Raw genomic sequence first — 22,736 nt, 5'->3', positions numbered from 1 at the left:
AAGGATAGTTTATCAAGTGGCCATCTTTCTGGAGGAAAAAAAAATTGGATCCACTACCACACACCACATGCCAAAATACATTCTTTGAGGATTAAAAACTAAAATGTCATTAAAAATAATAAATTTTAGAACAAAACTAGGAAATTTGAATGTAATCTAGAGTTTGAAGAGAATTTTTAAGGCAACACAGGAAATCCAGAAATTGTTTTCCATGAAGAATTTCTCGACTACATAAAAATTAAATATTTTGTACAGCAACAGAAGAAACATTAACGTAGCAAAATAGTTATCAATTCAATACATGCATAAAACACACTTAATAATGCACACAAACAGTTCTTGGTAAAATGTGCTAGTAAATCAGGATTTAACAAGAACTTTGTTAACTCCACAAAGGCTACCCAGTGAAACACACAGCAAACATGATTATCAGAGAAACTGTAGGGCCGGCCTCATGGCTTAGCAGTTAAGTGTGCACGCTCCACTACTGGCCGCCTCGTTTGGATCCCCAGCATGCACGGATGCAGTGCTTCTCCAGCCATGCTGAGGCTGCGTCCCACATACAGCAACTAGAAGGATGTGCAACTATGACATACAACTATTTACTGGGGCTTTGGGAAAGGAAAAAAAGGAGGATTGGCAATAGATGTTAGCTCAGAGCCAGTCTTCCTCAGCAAAAAGAGGAGGATTAGCATGGATGTTAGCTCAGGGCTGATCTCCCTCACAAAAAGAAAAATAAAAAGTAAATAAATAAATGTTAGATCAGAGAAACTATAGAACTATTCCTGAGTTAAAAAGCCTGGCATCAGTGCTATTACACAGTTTGGTATGGGAGGCCCTGGACCATATTGTAAGATAGGAAAAATAAAAACCAGAAATACATATTTGAAGAAGAAAAAAATTAAAGCTACATAAAAAATGTTAATACACTGAAAAAGCAAACGAATCAATAATTAGAGTTTAGCATGGTGTCCACGGTAAACAAAAAGAAATAAGGGGAAATAAAGCTTAAATACGTGATTGATTGAACAGAAGAGATAGACCATCTCATGGACTGGTAGGCATATTATTACGGGAGAATCACGGAAGGAGCTCTAGGAAGGTGAGGGAAGGCAGGCAGGCAGAGAAGCCTTTATAGAGCACCCGGCACCCTGAGTCCCCAACCCCAGCCTCTCTGTCTTCAGACGTCTAATCCCGGCGCTGGGCCCCGTCTCGCCCCAACCCCGCTCCTGGTTGTGAGCCCCGCCCTCATCCGGTAGCCCCGCCCACAGGCCTGCTTCTAGCCTCAATCTCCTCGGCCGCTGGTTTTCGCCCCCAGTCCCCGCGGGGAGCCCACCCCAGGCCCATCCGCACCCACGCGGGGAGAACTGCAGTTTCTCTGCCTGAAATGGTCGGACGTGATTGGCAGCCGGAGCCCCGGAGTCCCGCCCTGTACGGCTTGAGGCAGGAAGCGGAAGTTGCGTCATCGGTTAGCGCCGTGCTTCTGCCCGGAGGCTCCGCGCATCCTGGAGCTATTTAAGTTGGTCCTGTTGCGGTGTCCTCGTCCCTGGTGAGGCCCGCGTGCAGGGAGCGCCCTGGGAGGCACGGAGGGCGTTAAAGGACAGGTGTGGCCGGGACCCCGAGGGGCCTCCTTAGAGAGGCCGGGCCCCTCCGCTCGCGTCCGCCCGGCCGCTGTCCCCGCGCGGAGCCGGGGCGGGAAGGGCGCGTGTGCGGGGGGTTTTCATCCCCTGGGCTCCCCTGTTCAGAAGCCTCCGAAGTAACCTCGGGACTTTTCTCCAGAAGGAGAAGAATTTCCGCTGCTCGAGTCCCGTTGCTCAGGCCCCGCGCGCTCCGGTTCTCACGGCCCTGGCGACCCCGTCGTGTTCCCGTGAGTCCGGGGGAAAGTTGGCTCAGGGGCCTCTTCTGCTTTTCCTTTGCGAACGAACGTGTCGTCTGAGAATTGGGCCTTGTCTCTGCGCGTTTTTTTTTAACATTACGTAAAGGTAAAAAGGTAAGATAGTTTCTTAGGTGTCAAGGGTGAGCATATTTGTGTATATAATTATAAGCATGTGTTGACCACAAGTGTTTTATCTAAAGATTAAAAGGAATATATTCAGGTGTCTCTTCATTTGAACTTCCTAGGCTTGCACATCCCCATAGAGCTTTTGAACAGGGGCCTCCAGGAGAAAAAGATGTGGACTTGACGACACCAGTTCTAGAATAATTCAGTTTAGAATTAACAGGATATTTGGATTAAGTGTGGTTTTTCTACCCACATTTTTCCTTTGTAAAATCTTAAACCTACAGAAAATTTGAACATCCTGTACAATGAATGTTCATTTTACTAGATTTACCCATTTTTAACATTTTGTATGTTTGTTCTCCCCATAGATAAATACGTTTTATGGAAACTATTTTAAAGTAAGTAACATGAAAATAAATTACAGACATGATACTTTTAAATACTTGGAATCCCTCTCCCAAAGATAAGGATATTATCCTATTAAAACCAATGCTATAATTTCACCAAAGAAAATCAAAAAATAATGTCATCAAATATCCACTTTATGTAAAAACTAAAATTCTCCACATTGTTCCAAAATATGTTTTTGGATCTAGGACTCAATTAAGGTTTATATATGGCCGTTGTTTATGTCTTTTAATCTTTAACCTAGGTCAGTTGCTGTTGTTTGACCCTTGTATTGACCCTTTGAAGAATCATACACATTCTTTTAGAAAGTCTCACATTTTGATATTTCTGGTTTTATTTCCATGGTGTGTTTAAAAGTTTTCTCCATTTCTTGTATTTTCTATCGACTGGTAACTGGGTCCAGAGCAGAGGTTGACAAACCTTTTATCTGAAAAGGTCCAGATAGTACTTGATATGTTGCAGGCCGTAAGGTGTCCAAATGACTCAGTTCTGCCTTCGTAGTGGACAGCCATAGACCTAAGTAAACAAATGGGCATAGCTGTGTTCCAACAAAGCTTTATTGACACAAAAAGGCCTGTGACCAAAGGGTGCCAACTCCTGGTGTAGAGCCTTCAAAATATCATTTCAAAATATTTTGTAGATGATGTGTACATCAAATTGCATTCCACAGGGAAGACGGAAATTTATGCCATCCCTCAGTGATGCTAACTTTGATTACTTGCTTAAGGTAGTGATGCCCAGAGCACTGTGTTTTAGAGGTAGACTTTTCCTTGTGAATAAAAAAGTACTATGTGGGGTCATATTTGGATACTCAGAATATCTTGTTCCCCAACAACCTTTCTAAAAATTATCTTAGCATCTGTTAATGGCCTGCAGTGAATAAACTTCTGTATGTGTTGTCTCACATTTGTGGGGGTGTATTTTCAGGGTAAGCTTCTCAGGTGGTTTTTCTAGGTCAAAAGGTAAATATACGTTTACCTTTTGCTGGATATTATAAATTTCCTTCTACAGATCTTGTGTCATTTGGTAGTTTCTGAATGAACTTTTTAAAAACATGTCTAAAAATATGGAGAAACATAAGGAAGATATTTTAGTTTTAACTTCAAGGCACTTGTTTTCAAATAAACATCCTGTCTACTTTCATCTTGAGTAAAAATATTCAAATATTTTTTCAGAAGTGCAGTGTTTTGGTTTATGTTATATTCTGTGCAGACATTTTATATGAATTTTACTTGATCCTTAGGTTGTAATTCTATTTTTGTGTTCCTTTTATTTGTGAATGCTGTACTGTAACATTCTTGTGGGGAATGGCAGTTCAATCCACAAAAGTTCATTGAATTCCTTTAATAAGCAAGAACTGTGCCAGGGACAGAGAAATAATGGCCATCAAAATGGAAACAGTAGTGCCACCATGGGGCTTCCAGTCTGTTTGGGAATACAGATAATAAGTGAATACTGGCAAGTTTGTGATTTGGACATCAGAATGATTTAATATGAGCTGGTCATATGTATTGGGAGAGATTGATACTTAAATTGTGAACCAAAGCCTGAGTAACTATTGTGAGGATTTGTAGAGTGGGTGAACACATTTCAGGTGAAGGGAACTTGGTGAGCAAAATTCAGCATAGTGAAGACCTTGGTGTATTTCTTAAACTGAGAAAAGAGAGTTGGTAGAAGCAGAACAGACAGATTGATGGGAGATAGAGTGGAGAGCAGGGACAGGACCAGTGGAATGAGGTGCTCTGGACAATATTCTTTTTTGTGTGTGTGTGAGGAGAACCAGCCCTGAGCTAACATCTGTGCCCATCTTCTTCTACTTTATATGGGATGCCGCCGCATTATGGCTCAACAAGTGGTGCATCAGTGCACGCCCGGGGTCCGAACCCGTGAGCCCCAGGCCGCTGCAGCAGAGCGCGCGCACTTAACTGCTTGCGCCACCGGGCCGGCCCCTGGACAATATTCTAAGGCCCTGGAAACTTCTGAGATGCTTCAGCAGGAGCGTGATTTGAATCCATTACAACCTAAATAGAACCCACTAACTCCTACTTTCGGAATGGACTCCAGGAAAGATGAGAGTGAAGGCATGGAGTCAAGATAGAATCTCATGATGAATAAGTTTTAAAACATGATCATGGAACCTAAATGTGGATGATTGTTATGAAAAAGAAAATGAAATGATTTGTGAGTTTTGTAGAAGGTAAAAGTGAAAGAATCCAGGCATTTCCTTCATCTGTTCATTTACTCCTGCTTAATGAATGTTTGAATGTTTGGTTAGTGCTGAATGAAAAAATTCAACCCATGGCTGTTCTTAGGAAACTTGTAAACTATCGGAGGAGGCAAACATCTGTCCAAGAAAATAAATGTATTGTTACAAATTGGTTAGGGTTCTGGAGCTAAATTAGAGAACGTTATTATTTTCTCTCCTCATATGGGAGTAGGTGAACGTTAAGACAGGTGATAAATATTTAAGTCATAAAAAGACAAAGCACTGGAGTTAGCGATGTGAGAAGGGATGCTAGTGGGAGATGGGGAAAGGGTTCTGTGTTTGGTTGATTACATTTCTAGGGTGAGAGGGGAGAGCATCAAGGGTTACTCCCAAACTTGACAGTAGAGACCTTTTATTTGGTTGGGGAAAATGCTGAAGGAGGATTCTAATCTTCAGTGTATACCTGACAGGAGAAAATAAGTGACATCTGTTCACATGATGTGAATCAAGAGAAAATATGGATGTGTTTTAATTTTGTGAATAGCAAATGTATTCAAGGAATTAATCAGAATCAGTAATTCACTTGTGTTATTATCAATCTTAGCAAATGTTTGTGTTAACAAACGTGTAGTGGTTTTGTAGTCCAACTGGAGATTCCTCCTCCTACCCAGACTAGGCCTTTGATTCCCTGACTGAACATCCAGAGTGACTCCATCTGTTTTACTTTTTATAGACAGTGATGCATTTAAGGGGCTAGAATCACTCCACAGGTAAAGGATCAGAAGACTCCCGTGAGAATGTGGGTTGGCAGAAAGCACTGAAGGGTCCATGTGGCTTGGTAATATCCATGTTAACTCTGTTTGCCACCTGAGTGTCCCAAGGAGCTAGCTGTGCCATTGGGAAACAACTGATGAGGGCTCTGAAGATAAAGTTGTTGCAGATGTGCAGATACTGTGATTCTGTGAATGTCTTTCCTCTTGGCAGGAAGTGGTGTGAAGGATCTCTGTTGCCTGTTGATCACCAATCACCGGGTGCCTTCACTGAGCCAGGCTCTGTGCTGCTCTCTGTACTGGCAAACCTTGGCATCCAAAACAGACACAATGCAAAAAACCTCTCCAAAACAAGCTGATCCTGATGTCACACGACAGTGTCAAAAATCAGTAGTACGGCTACAGGGGTCACTGTGATAAAAGATTCTGTTTCTCCAAAAATATAAAAATGTAAATGTATATCCACTCAGTGATTTTTTTCATATATATGAGGCTTTGTTTGACAGAAGTAGAAGAAGAAATAGACAACTCCATTATTCTAGTGGGAGATTTTAATATATTTTTCCCATATTGTTAAACTAAGCAATAGAGGAAAATCAATTCGGATATACTTTTGAAATTCTATGTAAACTGCCTAATGTACATATGCAGAATGTGTATTTGGTAACTGGTTGAACTCAGAAATTGCTTGTCTGGGAGCAAGGGGGAAGGAGTGGACTGGAAGGAGCAAGAAGGCTTTGTAGGGAGATAACTATGTTGTGTATCTTGTTTAGGCTGGTGATTGCATGAGAATATGAGATTATCAAAACTCATCCAGTAAATGCTTAAGATGTGTGTATTATATGTTTTTAAAATCTCAATTACAAAATAAAAAGAAAAGTAAAGCATTCTATGCAGGCACCACCTGACTCAACAGATTCTTGGGCCTATTGAGCCCAAGGGGTTTGAGACCCTTGGTAGTAAGGACAGTTATACTGTGAGTCTGGACACATGGTTTTTGTAACATACATGTTTCTGGGTTTTAGTCTTCTGAACAGTAGAATAAGGACTGCAAGGTTGTGAGGGTGATATTGGTTCATAGATAATAAAGTGTGGAACTTTCAGTGGTTGTCACCATTCAAATGCCATTTTGTAGATTAGCATTTGGCCTGTTGGTCTGTGTCTGATTTATTAAAGGTGTTTTTTTTTTTTTTTAATAGAGGTCACATTGGTTTATAAATGTAAGTTTCAGGAGTACATCACTATATTTTGACTTTCGTGTAGACTGCATTGTGTTTACCACCAAAAGTTTAGTTGCCATCCATCACCATACATGTATGCCCATCTATTCCTTTTGCCCTTCCCCTCAGTAACCACCGATCTGTTCTCCTATGTATGTGTGTTTGTTTATCTTCCACATATAAGTGAGGTCATACAGTAATTATCTTTCTCCATCTGACTAGTTTCACTTAGCATACTGCCGTCACGGTTCATCTACCTATTTGCAAATGGAAGATTTTGTCTTTTTCTATGGGTGAGTACTATTCTGTTGTGTACATATATACACCACTTCTTTGTCCATTCATCCCTTGATGGGTACTTAGGTTGTTTCTAAGTCTTGGCTATTGTGTATGGTGCTGCAAGAACATAGGGGTGCATATATCTTTTCAAATTACTGTGTTCATATTCTTTGGAGAAATACTCAGAAGTGTAATAGCTGGATCATATGGTATTTCTGTTTTTAATTTTTTGAGCAATCTCCATACTCTTTTCCATAGTGGCTGCTCCAATTTACGTCCCCACCAGCAGTGTAGGAAGGTTCCTTTTTCTCCACATCCTTTCCAACACTGTTATATCTTGTCTTTTTAATAGTAGACATTCTGGGGGCTGGCCCCATGGCGTAGTGTTTAAGTTCAGCACACTCTGCTTTGGTGGCCTGGGTTCGGTTTCTGGGCACGGACCTACACCACTCGGCAGCAGCCATGCTGTGGCGGTGACCAACTCGGGGCAAATCTTCAACAAAAAAAATAAAATAGTAGACATTTTGATGGGTGTCAGGTAACATCTCATTGTAATTTTGATTTGCATTTCCCTAATAGTTAGTGATGTTGAACATCTTTTCATGTGCCTGTTGGCCCTCTGTGTATCCTCTTTGGAAAATGTCTGTTCATATCCTCTGCCCAGTTTTTTAAAAATTATTTTATTAAGGTCTTATTGGCTTATAACATTTTGTAAATTTTGAGAGTGCATTATTGTATTTCAGCTTCTCTATAGACTGCATTGTATTCACCACCAATAGGCTAGTTTTTGTCCATCACCATACACATGTGCCCCTTTACCTGTTTCACCATCCCCTCACGCTTTCCCCTCGGGTAACCAACAATTTGTTCTCCTTATAGATATGTTTGTTTTATTTTCCACGTATGACTGAAATCCTGTGGTATTTGTCTTTCTGAGTCTGATTTATTTCACTTAGCATAATACCCTCAAGGTCCATCCATGTTGTTGCAAATGGCACGATTTTATATTTTTTGATGACCAAGTAGTATTCCACTGTCTATATATACCACATCTTTTTTCTCCATTCATGTGTTTTTCTTTTTCTTTTTTCCTTTTTCTTTTTTTTTTTTCGGTGAGGAAGATCAGCCCTGAGCTAACATTCATGCTAATCCTCCTCTTTTTGCTGAGGAAGACCGGCTCTGAGCTAACGTCTATTGCCAATCCTCCTTTTTTTCCCCCAAAGTCCCAGTAGATAGTTGTATGTCATAGTTGCACATCCTTCTAGTTGGCTGTATTGTGGGATGTGGCCTCAGCATGACCGGAGAAGCAGTGCCTTGCTGCGTGCCCGGGATCCGAACCCAGGCCGCCAGTAGCAGAGCGCGCACACTTAACTGCTAAGCCACGGGGCAGGCCTTCCATTCATCTGTTGATGGGCACTTGGGTTGCTTCCAAGTCTTGGCTATAGTCAGTAATGTTGCAATGAAGATGAGGTGCATATATCTTTTTGAATTAGTGATTTCATGTTCTTTGGATAAATACCCAGTTGTGGGTTAGTTGGGTCTTATGGTATTTCTATTTTTAGTTGTTTGAGAAATCTCCATAGTGTTTTCCATAGTAGCTGCACCAGTTTGCAATCCCACCGGCAGTGTATGAGGGTTCCCTTTTCTCTACATCCTCTCCAACACTTATTTCTTGTCTTGTTAATTGTAGCCATTCTGAGGGGTGTAAGGTGATATCTCATTGTAATTTTAATTTGGACTTCCCTAATGATTAGTGATGTTGAACATCTTTTCATGTGCCTCTAGGCCATTTGTATGTCTTTGGAATTATGTCTGTTCATATCCTCTGCCCATTTTCTGATGGAGTTGTTCATTTTTTTGTTGTCGAGTTGTCTGCGCTCTTTATATGTTTTGGAAATTAACCTCTTGTCGCATGTATGATTTGTAACTATTTTCTCCCAGTTGGTGGGTTGTCTTTTCATTTTGTTGATGATTTCCTTGGCCGTGCAGAAGCTTCTTAGTCTGATATAGTCTCATTTGTTTATTTTTTCTTTTGTTTCCCTTGACTGAGTAGACATTGTATTCAAAAAGATAGTGCTAAGACGGGTATGAAGGAGCGTATTGCCTAAGTTTTCGTGCAGGAGTGTTATGCTTTTAGGTCTTACATTCAAATCTTTAATCCATTTTGAGTTACTTGTAAGCTAATGACCTAATTTCATTCTTTTGCACATCACTGTCCACAAAGACTAGCTGTCCATAGATGTGTGGTTTCATTTCTGGGCTCTCAGTTCTGTTCCATTGAACTGTGTGTCTGTCTTTCTGCAAGTACCATGCTGTTTGGATTATATACTTTGTAGTATATTTTGAAATTAGAGAGTGTGATATCTCCAGCTTTGTTCTTTTTTTCTCAGAATTGCTTTGGCTATTCAGGGTCCTTTGTTTTTCCACGTAAATTTTGGGATTCTTTGTTCTCTTTCCGTGAAGAATGTCATTGGGATTCTGATTGAGATTGCATTGACTCTGTAGATTGCTTTAGGTAATATGGACATTTTAATTGTGTTAATTTTTCCAAACCATGAGCATGGAATCTCTTTCTATTTCTTTATGTCTTCAGATTCTTTCAAAAATGTCTTACAGTTTTGAATGTACAGTTTTTCACATTCTTGGTTGAATTTATTCCTAGGTATTTGATTTGTTGTGATTGTAGCTGGGATTGTATTCTTGATTTCTCTTTCTGCTAGTTGGTTATTAAGTGTATACAAATGCAACTGACTTTTGTATGCTGATTTTGTGCCTTGTAACATTACTTTATTTGTTCATTATTTCTAATAGTTTCTTGGTGGATTCTTTAGGGCGTTCTTTGTGTAGAATCATATCATCTCCAAATACTTATAGTTTTACTTTTTCCGTTCTAATCTGGATCCCTTCTTTTTGTTTTTCTTGCCTAATTTCTCTGGCTAGGACTTTCATTGCTATGTTGAATAAGAGTGGTGAGAGTGGGCATCCTTCTCTTACTCCTGTTCATAGAGGAATAGCTTTGTTTTTCAGCATTAAGTATGACGATGGCTGTGGGTTTGTGGTATATGGGCTTCATTATGTTGACATACTTTCCTTCTATACCCATTTTATTGAAACTTTTTGTCATAAACAGAAGGTGAATTTTGTCAAATGCTTTCTCTGCATCTATTGAGAGGATCATGTGATTTTTATTCTTTATTTTGCTAATGTGGTGTATTGCATTGATTGATTTGTGGGTGTTGAACCATCCCTGTGTCCCTGGCATAAATCCCACTTGATTGTGGTGTATGATCCTTTTAATGTATTCTTGTATTCAATTTGCTAATATTTTGGTGAGGATTTTTGCATCAATGTTCATCAATAATATTGGTTTGTAATTTTCCTTTTTTTGTATTGTCCTTGTCTGGATTTGGTATCAGGGTAATGTAGGCCTTGTAAAATGAGTTAGGAAACATCCCATCTTCTTCAGTTTTTTGGAAGGGTTTGAGAAGGACAGGTATTAAATCTTCTTTGCATATTTGGGAGAATTCACCAGGAAGCCATCCCATCCTGGACTTTTGCTTTTTTTTTTTTTTAATGTTTTTTTTTTTTTTTTTTTTCCCCCCCAAAGCCCCAGTGGGTAGTTGTATGTTGTAGCTGCACATCCTTCTAGTTGCTGTATGTGGGACTCGGCCTCAGGATGAACGGAGAAGTGGTGCCTCGATGCGCACCCGGGATCCGAACCCGGGCCACCAGCATCGCAGCGCACGCACTTAACCACCAAGCCACAGGGCCGGCCCTGGACTTTTGCTTTTGTGGAGGTTTTTGATTACTGTTTCACTCTCTTTGTGATAGGTCCATTCAATTCTCTGTTTTTTCTTGATTCAGTTTTGAGAGATTGTGTGATTCTAAGAAATTATCGTTTCTTCTAGGTTATCTAATTTGTTGGTGTATAGTTTTTCATAGTATTCTCTTCTAATCCTTCATATGTCTGTGGTATCTGTTGTAATTTCTCCTCTTTCATTTCTGATTTTATTTGACCCTTCTCTCTTTTTCTCCTAGTGAGTCTAGCTAACGATGTGTCAATTTCTTTTTTTTTTTTTTTAAAGAACAAGATCTAAGTTTCATTGATCTTTTCTGTTGTCTTTTTAGTCTCTCTTTCATTCATTTCTATTTTGAGTTATATTTTCTTTCCTTCCACTGATTTTGGGCCTCATCTGTTCTTTTTCTAGTTCTTTTAGGTGCAGTGTTAGATTGTTTATTTGAAGTTTGTCTCGTTCTTTGCTGTAGGTCTGTATTGCTATAAACTTCCCTATGAGTACTGCTTTTGCTGCATGTCATAGAAACGTTTTTGTATGTTGTATTTTCATTTTCTTTTACTCCAGGTATTTTTTGACTTCTCCCTTGATTTTTTCATTGACCCAATAGTTGTTCAGTAGCATGTTGTTTAGTCTCCACATATCTGTGACTTTTCCAGCTTGCTTCTTGTAGTTGATTTGTAGTTTCATACTGTTGTGGTCTGAAAAGATGCTTGATATTATTTCAGTCTTTGCCTAAGTTTATTGAGGTTTGTTTTGTTTCCCAGCATATGATCTATCTTTGAGAATGTTCCATGTGTACTCAAGAAGAATGTGTATTCTGCTTATTTTGGATGGAATGTTCTATATTTATCTCTCAAGTCCATCTGGTCGAGTTTCCTGCAAGGCCTGTGTTTCCTTCTTGACTCTCCGTCTGGGTAATCTATCCGTTGATGTTAGTGAAATATTAAAATTTCTACTGTTGTTAGGTTTCTGTCATTTTCTCCATTCATGTCTGTTAATGGTTGCTTTATATCCTTTGATACCCCTATGTTGGGTGCATATATATTAATAGAAGTTCTGTTTTCTTGGTGAAGTAGCCTCTTTATCATTATATAATGTCCATCTTTGTCTCTTGTTATCTTTTTTGGCTTGAAGTCTTTTTTATCTGGTATAAGTATGGCTACACTTGTTGTCTTTTGGTTGCCATTTGCTTGGAGTATCATCTTCCATTCTGTCACTCTCAGCCTATGTTTGTATTTAGAGCTGGGATGAGTCTCCTGGAGACAGCATATTGTTGGGTTTTGCTTTGTAATCCATTCAGCCACTGTGTGTATTTTGATTGGTGAATTTAACCCGTTTACATTTAGAGTGCTTATTGATTATGAGGGCATAATACTGCCATTTTATCATTTATTTTTTGGTTTTTGTATATTTGCATTGTTTCTTTTTCCTTGGGTTTCTGTCTGCCATTTCAGTTTGGTGGTTTTCTCTGATGTGTGTCTCAGTTTCCTCTTTTTTTGTTGTTTTTTGACTTTGCTCTGAATTATTGTTTTGTGGTTACCATGAGGTTTGTATAAAAGACCTCTTAGATGAGATAGTCATTTTTCTTCTGATAGCATCTTTTCTCCATTTGCCTGTGTAGGTTCCATCCTTTTCCTCTCCCCCATCTTTGTTTGTGTTGTCATAAGTTATCCTTTTTTGTATTGCAAGTGTATGACCAAATTGAAGTGTTTATAGTTGTTTTTAATGTCTTTTTTCTCTTTAGCACTTATGTTATAATTGTTTACTAATGTATTCTGATATCGAGCTGTAATTTTCTGATTCTATCATGTTGTTCAAAGCTTTATGTACCTTTGCCTTTTTGTTTCAAGTAGGAGGCCTGTTTTCAATGTTTCTTATAAGGCAGATCTAGTGGTGAAGAACTTCCTCACCTTTTCTGTGTTGGGGATAGGCTTTATTTCTGATTCATATGTGAAGGATAACTTTGCTGGATAGAGTATTTTTGGCTGGCAGTGTTTAATTTTGAATATATTATTTCACTTTTTCCTAGCTTGTAGATTTTTTTCTAAGAAATCCATTGATAGCCTAATAAGGTTTCCTTTGTAAGTTATGTTCTTCTCCTAGGCTGCCCTTAATATTTTTCCTTTGTCATCGACTTGTGACACCTCTAATATAATGTGCAATGGAGAAGGTCTTTGTGCATTGAGGTAATTAGGTGTTCTGTTAGCTTCATGTCCTTGTATATCCAGTTGCTTCACCAGGTTTGGGAAGTTCTCAGCTATTATTTTTTTTAAGTAAGCTCTGCACCTTTCTCCCTCTCCCCCTCTCCTTTTGGGATACCCATTATCCTTGTGTTGGTTTTCTTAATAAAGTTGGATATTTTTCATAGACTTTCTCCATTTGTTCAGAATCTTCTCTCTCCTCTTCCACCTGAATCATTTCTAGATTACTGTCTTTCAACTTGCTGATTCTCTTTTCTGTGTGTTCTGCTGTATTTCCAATGCATTCTACTTTGTTCTTAAACTCATTTATGTGCTTTTCAGCTCCCAGTTTCTTTTTTTTTTTTTTTTAGAGTTTCTGTCTCTTTGGTGAAGTATTTCTTCTGTTTATTAATTTTATTCCTGAGTTCAGTAAAATACTCTTTCTGAGTATTGTTGTAAGCCTTTGTTTTTCTTCATGACAGCTATCTTGAATTTTCTATCAGGTTGCAGTCTTCCGTGACTTGAAGTTTGGCTTCTAGGTAAATGTCATTTTCTTTTAATGCTGCTGGGTTACTTTTGTTCTTTACGGTGGCTGATGAGTTTCTCTGCCAGTGCATTTGGGGTAGGAAAGTTTTCTTATTGGGGTGAGCTTTGTTTATTTTGATTTTGAGCTGCTTCTCTTGTATTTGAGAGCCTCTTTTCTCCATTCTCCACTGTCTTTGCCAGATGAGTCATCAGTAACCTCATTGTGCTGCCTGTGCTTCTGAGGTTACTGGTTCCTTGCTGCCTACAATGTTGCTACAGTTGTGGGTTTCACCGGGGTGAGAGCGCCTCTGCTGATTCTGGGGTTGCCTGGGTTGGGGATTCCCCCATTGCACCAGGAGCACAAAGAGAGTGGGGCAGGATCTAGGGTCATGGGCACCTCTGCCAGTCTTGGTTTGTTGGTTTGCAGGCACTGCTGCTACGGGTGAGGAGAAAGAAGTTTGCATGTGTCTCTGCATCTGGGGATGACTGGGGTCGTTGGCTCTGTTGTCACTGTTTTCTGGGTCTCTGTGGGTTCTCCATGGGCTCAGACACTGCTGCTGCATGTGCCCCCTTTACAGCTGCTCTTCGATTATCTGGGGGTGCTGGCAACACTGCTGCCAGGGATGCTGGGTTTGCGAGTGTTGCTGCTGCTGCCAGCTTGCCCAGATTTGCAGATGACGCTGCTACCACCACAAGGGAAGGAGTACCTGCGTCACAAGTACCACTGGGGCTCCCTAAGTTCTGGTCTCCAGTGCCTGTGTGGGTCCTGGAACTTCAGGTCACAGGCACCAGCACCGCTGCCAGGGACCTGAGGTGTTGTATGCAGCATTTGCGGCTGCAAGGCCTATGTTGGTGTGACACCGCTGGAGCTGTCATGGTCACTGCTGTGGCACCGAAACCTCAGGTTAACAGTACTACCTGCCACTGCTTGGGGAGAGGGAGGGACTGAGCCGTGAGTGCCACTGTGACTCATGCAGCCACTGGCATGATTCCTGGAACCTCAGGTCAGAGGCACCACTGCCACTCCAGGAGGTATCAGAGTCTTGGATGCAGCCCCTGCTGCTGGCAGGGTCAAGGTCAGGGTCAGAGGCACTGCCCCCAGGGTAGGTGGAGCGGCCTGGGTTACAGGTATCATCACATTTCCTGGAGCCTTTGGTCATGGGCCTGCAGTGCTTCCCGGTGCCTCCTGCAGCGTGGGCTGCGTGGATTCCTGGGGCTTCCATTCATGCGTGTGACCTCAGTTCTTGGAGTCTCTGGTTAGAGGTGCAGCCACAGTTCCTGGGACTTCCAGTCGCAGGAGCTGCTGCTCCCCTAGTTCCACCAGGTACAGGAAGTGTAGTCAACCCACCTTCAGGTGTATAGATGTATGGATTTCTCAGGTGTTCAGGTGTGCTCTGCAAAGGGTCCTTTGTTGTTCTTTGGATGTCCTACTGGTTGTAACTTAGAAAGGAGAGACTAACTGGACAATTTGGTCTGCCATGATGTTGACATCACACCCAAGGTTATTGATTTTTAATAAAAAGAAGGTGACCTTTAATACAAAGTGTTAAAAGACAATTTAAGAAACATGAAGGAAGTCTATGGAAGAAACAATAAGTACAAAAGCCAATTGTGTGCAAAATGAAACTGATAAGTAAAACGAAAACGTGCTCATCTGAAAAACACGCATAAAATAGACAAATGTTGGGGACGTGTGATACGGCACTGCCGTTTTGCCAAGGAAAGAGAAGAGTGCAGAACTCTGTATGATTTGAATGCTTCCAACCAAGACTTGTGGGGGCTTCCCAGGACTTTCATGTATTGAGTTCTTTTTTTTTTTTTTAAAGATTTTATTTATTTTATTTTTTTCCCCCCAAAGCCCCAGTGGATAGTTGTATGTCGTAGCTGCACATCCTTCTAGTTGCTGTATGCGGGACTCGGCCTCAGGATGAACGGAGAAGTGGTGCCTCGATGCGCACCCGGGATCCGAACCCGGGCCACCAGCATCGCAGCGCGCACTTAACCACCAAGCCACAGGGCCGGCCCTATTGAGTTCTTTTGTAAAGACATTGACATACTTTTTCTAATCCTTTAGGATCAGGTGTGGAAGACCTAATGGTTATTTCCCTTTTCTTTAATAGAATATATGTGCATTGTGTGTGTGTGTGTGTGTGTGTGCAGGACACTTGTTATTTTCGCACCTGGTTGATTGTTTTCCCTTATCAGTGATGAATTGCTATATCAATTATTACTCTATTGTATATATTCTCCAGTAGCATTGTTGGATCTTTAATGTTTAGGACATTTTCTGTATACATTAGTGCCCTCAATGGAGTGCCTAGTACAGGGACATAACTTCTTCGTTATTTACTGAAAGAATCAAGGAATAAGGCAGTGACAAGAACTTAAAAAAGAAACCCATGCAGAGCTTCAGACTTCGCCAGCATCCTTCAAGGGACGCTCAAGAGTGTTGACTGAATAAAATATTTCTTTTTGTTTCTCTTCATATACCCAGGAGCATTCTTGACCTGTCCCATCCAGTAGCATGTGTAGATCCCGTATATATTGAAAATATTTACTTAAGCATGAAAGCAACATAAAAAAATTAAGATATTTTACATTACTATCTATATTTGAACTGTTCTAAATTTACTGGACCCTAATTTTTGATCAACTGTGTTTGATTTGTGTTTAGATCATACAGAATTTAGAGTTGAAAGAGTAGATTCAAATATACAAGTTGTTGCAAATATAAAAGTGAGCTGTAAGCTCCTAGTGAGACATCTGGTACAGATGGTCTTCAGAAAGTGGCAATTGATGTTATTGATACTCTTGGTATAGAGCATACTGTTTTAGAAGCTTTTAGGTCCTGCCTGCACAATATAGATACCTTTGGTGTGGACCTGAGCAGTCATGCTGCTGGTTTATCTAGGAGGAGCTTAAGTGAGTCAGAGAATGCTGTTCTATAAGTCAGCTTCCTGGTATATGTCAATTAGGGAGAGTGGCTGCATGATCGCATTCATCAACTTTATTGTCTTGACAAATGAACAGACATATTTCTAAAGGTTTAAGTTTCCTTCCCTGTAAAATGAAACCATTACGCTTTTCCTGATGGGCAGCATGGCTTGCAGTCCCCTTTTGTGGCTCCACATGAGACAGGACTACTCTGGCATTGGATGGCAGTACCATCTATTTGTGTGAGAATTCTTGAGTGTGCAGGGATATTTGGGAATTTCAAGCTAGAATGGAATGACTTCCAGGCAGGTGAATGTGGGAATTATGGTCACCTCTAGACCCTCAAGCCTTCTTTCTTTCCTCCTAGGTCGTCTTTCTAAGGACTCCTTCTGCCTTCCTGAGGAAAAGATAGAATCAGAAAGGATGGCAACTGAGTGTTTGACCAGTATTTCTCAGGTAATTAGAAAGTGTATCCTTCTACAAAGTGATATATTGCTTCCACCAGTTAGACACATTTCCTTCTAGGCAGAACTGTATCTAGAGTTTCTTGAAGAAATCAAGCCTCTCAAGGACTGAGTCCCTTTTGAATTCCCTCCTAAAGTGGAGCCTCTCATATTGGTTCCTGTGAATAATCTCAGTATTTCAATAATTACCTTCTATCTAATATTGTCTTTTATGATGGTGATTGCATATTTTTTATTTAGCTACATGCTCTAAGGTAATGAAAATGAAAGTGTGCATTTCTCAAAGAATCTATTCATTCATCATCTTTTCCAAGTGCTTACAATTTGCTTAGAGCTTTGCTGCCTGAGGGAAGTAAGATGAGAAGAGTTTTTAGTCTAGTTCTTGTGAGATAAGTTCATGTGTCAGAGGTTCCATTAAAGCCATAACTGGAGGATATCAATTGTGAGTGAGTGTAGACAGAGAGAAGAGTACACAGGAGCATTGCACCCTGGGGGAGATGATGAGAGACCTTGAAACGCTCTTTTGCCATGAGATCTCCCTTCTTCATGCCCCAGTGAATGCTGGCAGAGATGTTACTTTACTGAAGCCAGCTTGTGTGTGATGATTTAGGACTCAGTTACCTTCGCTGATGTGGCTGTGCACTTTACCCGAGAGGAGTGGACTCTACTGGACCCAGCTCAGAAAAATCTATACAGAGATGTGATGCTGGAGAACTACAAGAACCTGACCACAGTAGGTAAGGCTGCCATCTTTCCTGTAGCCTCTTATGGAACAGATATATATGATGTATTTACTATGTTGCAGTATTGGTGATGTGAAATCTGCACATAATGGAAACCAGCAAACACTAGTCTCTACACTAATGGGTTTTAATCTAGTGTGGTTTCTGTAAAAATGTATTTTGAGGACTAACACCATCCCCATGACTCTCTTAGAAATGTGCATTCTCAGACTCCACTTTTGATACAGTGAATGAAACTCTGGCATTGGGCCCAGACATCTGTTGTTTTTTTGGGTTTTTTTTTAGTGAGGAAGATTAGCCTTGGGCTAACATCTGTTGCCAATCACATCTGTTGCCAATCCTCCTCTTTTTGCTTGGGAATATTGGCCCTGGGCTAACATCAGTGCCCATCTTCCTCTACTTTATCTGTGGGATGGCTGCCACAGCATGGCTTGATATGCAGTGTGTAGGTCCATGCCCAGGATCTGAACCTGCGAACCCTGGGCTGCCAAAGTGGAGCGTGCAAACTTAACCGCTATGCCACTGGGTTGGCACCCAGACATCTCTGTTTTAATAAAAACAGTGGACATGGTTCCAGTGGACAACAAAGTGTGACAACCACTGATGTAGTAGTTTCTCCATGAGAATGAATATCTCTTTTACACTTACTTTATTTTCTATTTCAATAAAAGTCTTAATGCTCTGTAACGTGTACGTATATGTCTCAACATAGGTTTCAGGAACGAGAGATAACCAGTCTCTTTCATGCACAGAAAGAGGAGATATTTGCATTTTTATCTCCTTTGAAATAATTTTAGTGTGTTCATTAGAAGTATAGGATCTGATTCATGGGAAAGTTTGTCATCTTTTGCAGGGGCCCTTTCTATTAATACATCTTTCCCTGTTAACAGAACATCTGTTATTCAAACCCAATCTGATCTCTTGGTTGGAAGAAGAAGAGTTGAGTACAGTGCAGAGAGGAGTCTTCCAAGGTGAGTGATTGTGAAGAACTTCCCTGATCAGTGAAAATTTCAGTATGTTTGGAATTATAATGAGGAAACTTGGTCCGGCCCTGTGGCTTAGCAGTTAAGTGCACGTTCTCCACTACTGGCAGCCCAGGATCGGATCCCGGGCGCGCACTGACACACCGCTTCTCCGGCCGTGCTGAGGCTGCATCCCACATACAGCAACCAGAAGGATGTGCCACTATGACATACAACTATCTACTGGGGCTTTGGGGGAAAAAAAAAAAGGAGGAGGATTGACAATAGATGTTAGAGCTGGTCTTCCTCAGCAAAAAGAGGAGGATTAGCATGGATGTTAGCTCAGGGCTGATCTTCCTCACAAAAAAAGAAAAAAGTGAGGAAACTTTAAGATGTGCTTTCTTTAGAAGGGTGAAGTCACTAGTCTCTGAAGCTTTGGGCTATTGTCACCTTCTCATACATTCTTAATTTACATTTAATCAAAATTTCTTGTGATCTCACAGAATGACTTGTTCTGCTTTGTTTTTAACTTTATCATTTGGATATATGCTTTTTGTCTATAACTTTCTACTTTCTTTCCCTGATAGTGTCCTGTTTTTTTTCTCCGTCATATTTAATTTTCATAGAATCATTTTAATCAACTACTGAATTTTGACCGCACGTCCTTAGCGTTGAAAATTTTTGACATAGGTATAGTCCTCAAATCTATTTTACCCTTTTTTTGTTTAATGTTTTAATTAGGAAATAATACAGTGAGCCTTATTGTTTTTAACTCCTTAAGCCTACATTTCTCTCTGCAAATTCCTACATTGGTTATTCTTTTTTATTTTAGAACGGGAAATGCAACTTAAAACCAAAGACTCAGCAATTCAGCAGGATATGTTGGGGGAGAAAACACCCAATAGGCTAAAAATGGTAAGAACACTAAGTTTAAAAAGAGATATTTCTTATTTTCCACATTCAACAAAGATTGAGATTTTCATTAGATGGAACATGAACATAACTGGTAAATATTTGAGGTAAGTAGCATTTGTCCAAGAGAGAGCAATGTCTTTGGGAAGATATTCTGAATATGCTAAACTGGGGGATATCCTAAACCTTGCTTGAAAGTTGTTGCTTCAGAATTCCCACAAGGACTCATTTCCACTTATATAACTAGCCATTGACTTTTTAAAACAATTCTATGAAACTGTACAGAAATCTTTTAAAATTACAGTAGGTGGCGTATCATTCCAGCAGAAGGATTCCATATTCAACTAGAAAGAAATGAACGGGGTAGGAAGTGTATGAGTGTACTGGAAATGGTAATCATCATCATCATCATCATTGTAGTACTGTTTCTATTTTCAGATGGGTGGGATCAATTAGTGAGTCTGAAAAATCTTTGAATCTTCATTCTTTATTCTTTAATAGGAGAAAATCCACAGTGAGTGGGAACTCGCTGATTGTGAGCAGTGTGGGAAAGTCTTCAGTGAACATTCATGTCTTAAGACCCAGAGGAGAACTCAACATGGAGGGAACAGTGATGAGGATAATCAGTATGGAAAAAGCTTCCTTACGCCGCACAAGAAAACCTCACCTGGAGAGAAACATTCCATGTTTAATCAGTGGGGAAAAGCCATCAGCCCGACTCCAGATATTGTGTACTGTAAAACTAGCATGCAAGAGAAAGCCTTGGAATGCAGTGATGGTGGGAAAGCCTTTGTTAATCAGTCTTACCTTCAGGCACCAATGAGAACTCACAATGGAGAAAAACTCTATGAAGGGAAGGAATGTTTGAGATCTTTTATTTACTCAATAAGCCGTGGTGTGCAGGTACAAACTGACACTGCTAATAATCATTACAAATATAAGGAATGCAGAAAATCCTTTAAACAATCTGTATACCTTAATGCTCACTTTCAAATTCACACTGGTAGAAAACCCTTTAAGTGTGAGGAATGTGCGAAGGCCTTTATTAAGTCTTTTGAACTTATTGAACATGTGAAAACACACACAGGAGAGAAGCCCTTTCTTTGTGAGGTATGTGGAAAATCCTTTAGAATTTCCTCATACCTTCACGTTCACAGTAGAATTCATACGGGAATAAAACTCTATAAATGTAAGAAATGTGGGAAAGGCTTTAAACGTTCTGTGCATCTTAATGTTCACATGCGAACCCACACTGGAGAGAAACCCTATGAATGTAAGGAATGTGGGAAAGCCTTCACTCAATCCTCAGGTCTCATTTACCACAATAAAATTCACACTGGAGAGAAACCTTTTAAATGTGATACATGTGGGAAAGCCTTTGGTAGTTTCTCAAATCTTACTGCCCATTTTAGAACTCACACTGGAGAAAAGCGTTTTGAGTGTAATATATGTGGGAAAAGATTTAGCAGTTCTTCATACTTAGTCATTCACAACCGTACTCATACTGGAGAGAAACCCTATAAATGTCAGGAATGTGGAAAAGGCTTTGAACGTTCTGTGTCCCTTAAAGTTCACATGCGAACCCACACTGGAGAGAAACCCTATGAATGTAAGGAATGTGGGAAAGCCTTCACTCAATCCTCAAGCCTTAGTGACCATAGAAAAACACACACTGGAGAGAAGCCTTTTAAATGTGACACATGTGGGAAAGCCTTTGCTCTTTCCTCACATCTTAACAGACATTTTAGAACTCATACGGGAGAAAAGCCTATTGAGTGTAACATATGTGGGAAAACATTTAGCAATTATTTGTACTTTGTCATTCACAAGCGTACTCACACTGGAGAGAAATGTTAGAAATGTAAAGAATGTGGGAAAGCCTTCAGTTTTCCCATTTCTTTTTGGTATCATGAAAGAACTCACCTGGAGAGAAATTGTATCAATATAAGGAATGTGGTGTAGTCCTCAGTAGTCCCAATTCACATTGAAGACATGAAAGGACCACACTAGAGAGATACTCTACAAATGTAAGGAATGAGGGAAAGGCATCAGAATCTCATCACAACCCAGCATGTATGGACTAACAGTGAAACCATACCATTAAGAAACATGGAAGCACTTCGCTATTTCCTCAGTGAAATATATATGTTTTTTATATATAAGAGACCTTGTAATGGAGAGAAATCCAAGTGATGTAATGTGGGAAAATTGTGCTAATGTTCACTTGTGATTTTGTTGTAGAGAAAAACTTTGTGAATGTAAAAAATGTTGTATTATCATTTTTAATAAGATTGTTTCTGTTCCTTAATAAACATTGGATAATTCAAATTCAAGAGAAACTGAATATAGAGAATGCTACCCTGAGTGTGAATCATGGGGTCTTCTGAGATATGCATTCTGAGTGGTTCTATAGATATAGCATTGGTGATTAGGCCCTGTTGGTTCCTACACATGATGTGTCTTTCTTTCTACCAATAGGCCAGTCTAGTTGCTACACCTGGTTTGCAACCTGGTCAAAGAGGGTCAATAGGATTCACACTTGATTCTCTTCTAACCACCTGGATTTGTACACTGAAAATTACAAAACATTGCTGAAAGGATTTGAAGGAGACATAAATAAATGGAAAGTTATCCTATGCTCAAGAATAGGAAGAGAATATCATCATCATATCACTACTAATCTAAGTGATCTATAGATTCAGTGCCATCAATATTGCAATGGCCATTTTTTGCAGAAATGGAAAAACAAAACCTCAAATTCATAGGGTGTCACAAGGGACCCTGAATAGACAAAACAATCTTGAAAATAGAATAAAAAATTTGGAGGACTCACAATTTCCAAATTCAAAACTGATCATCTGAATTGTGTTACTCCCTGTTAATCATATTTCCTTGCATGAGGTATGGTGAGGCCAGACACCAAGAGAGAGAAACTAGCAAGAGTTTTATGGTTTTGTTATCCTCACAGTTTCCTGGAGAGAACACAGTACATTCCCCAGAGGACCACTTGGAAGCAATAAGGGCCCATGACACAGGGAGAGGGAGCAGAACTATGGAAATGCACTTTCATTGTGGTTTCCACCAGAAAAATGTGCTAGGCAGGATAAACTGGCTTAGGATTGGCTACCTGTGTTTGAAAGTGTTCCCCCTGAGAAATTCATGTTCAATTTGACTTTTAGACTCTATGGTTTGGTGCTATCTAAAGTCCCCAGATTTTAATGTATAATCCAGAATTCATTTGAAGCAGCTAGTGGCCATTGTGAAGATGTTAAAGCATCAATTTACAGATTTTAAAAGTATAGTTAATACATCTGGTCTGTGGTGCTTTAACATC

General features: G+C 40.0%; 1 protein-coding gene across 2 annotated transcripts; it reads left to right on the top strand.

Moving 5' to 3' along the window:
* Positions 1-3,661: 3,661 nt before the first annotated feature.
* LOC106803919 (uncharacterized) lies at positions 3,662-21,730 on the top strand. Of its 2 annotated transcripts, XM_014796920.2 has the most exons (6): positions 3,666-6,899; positions 16,689-16,777; positions 17,396-17,522; positions 18,419-18,499; positions 19,323-19,405; positions 19,904-21,730. In XM_014796920.2, exons 1-6 carry the CDS (start codon positions 6,896-6,898, stop codon positions 21,257-21,259), a joined length of 1,740 nt encoding a protein of 579 aa, XP_014652406.2. In that variant the 5' UTR covers positions 3,666-6,895; the 3' UTR covers positions 21,260-21,730. The 2 variants fall into 2 exon arrangements, with proteins under 2 accessions (XP_087281670.1, XP_014652406.2); XM_087425544.1 differs by lacking the exon at positions 18,419-18,499 and having other exon boundaries at positions 3,662-6,899.
* Positions 21,731-22,736: the final 1,006 nt, after the last annotated feature.

This window comes from Ceratotherium simum, chromosome 39, assembly GCF_057802395.1.
Source record: "Ceratotherium simum simum isolate JZ-2026a chromosome 39, ASM5780239v1, whole genome shotgun sequence".
Lineage (NCBI taxonomy): Eukaryota > Metazoa > Chordata > Mammalia > Perissodactyla > Rhinocerotidae > Ceratotherium > Ceratotherium simum.
This window is presented reverse-complemented; position numbering and strand designations above follow the sequence as displayed.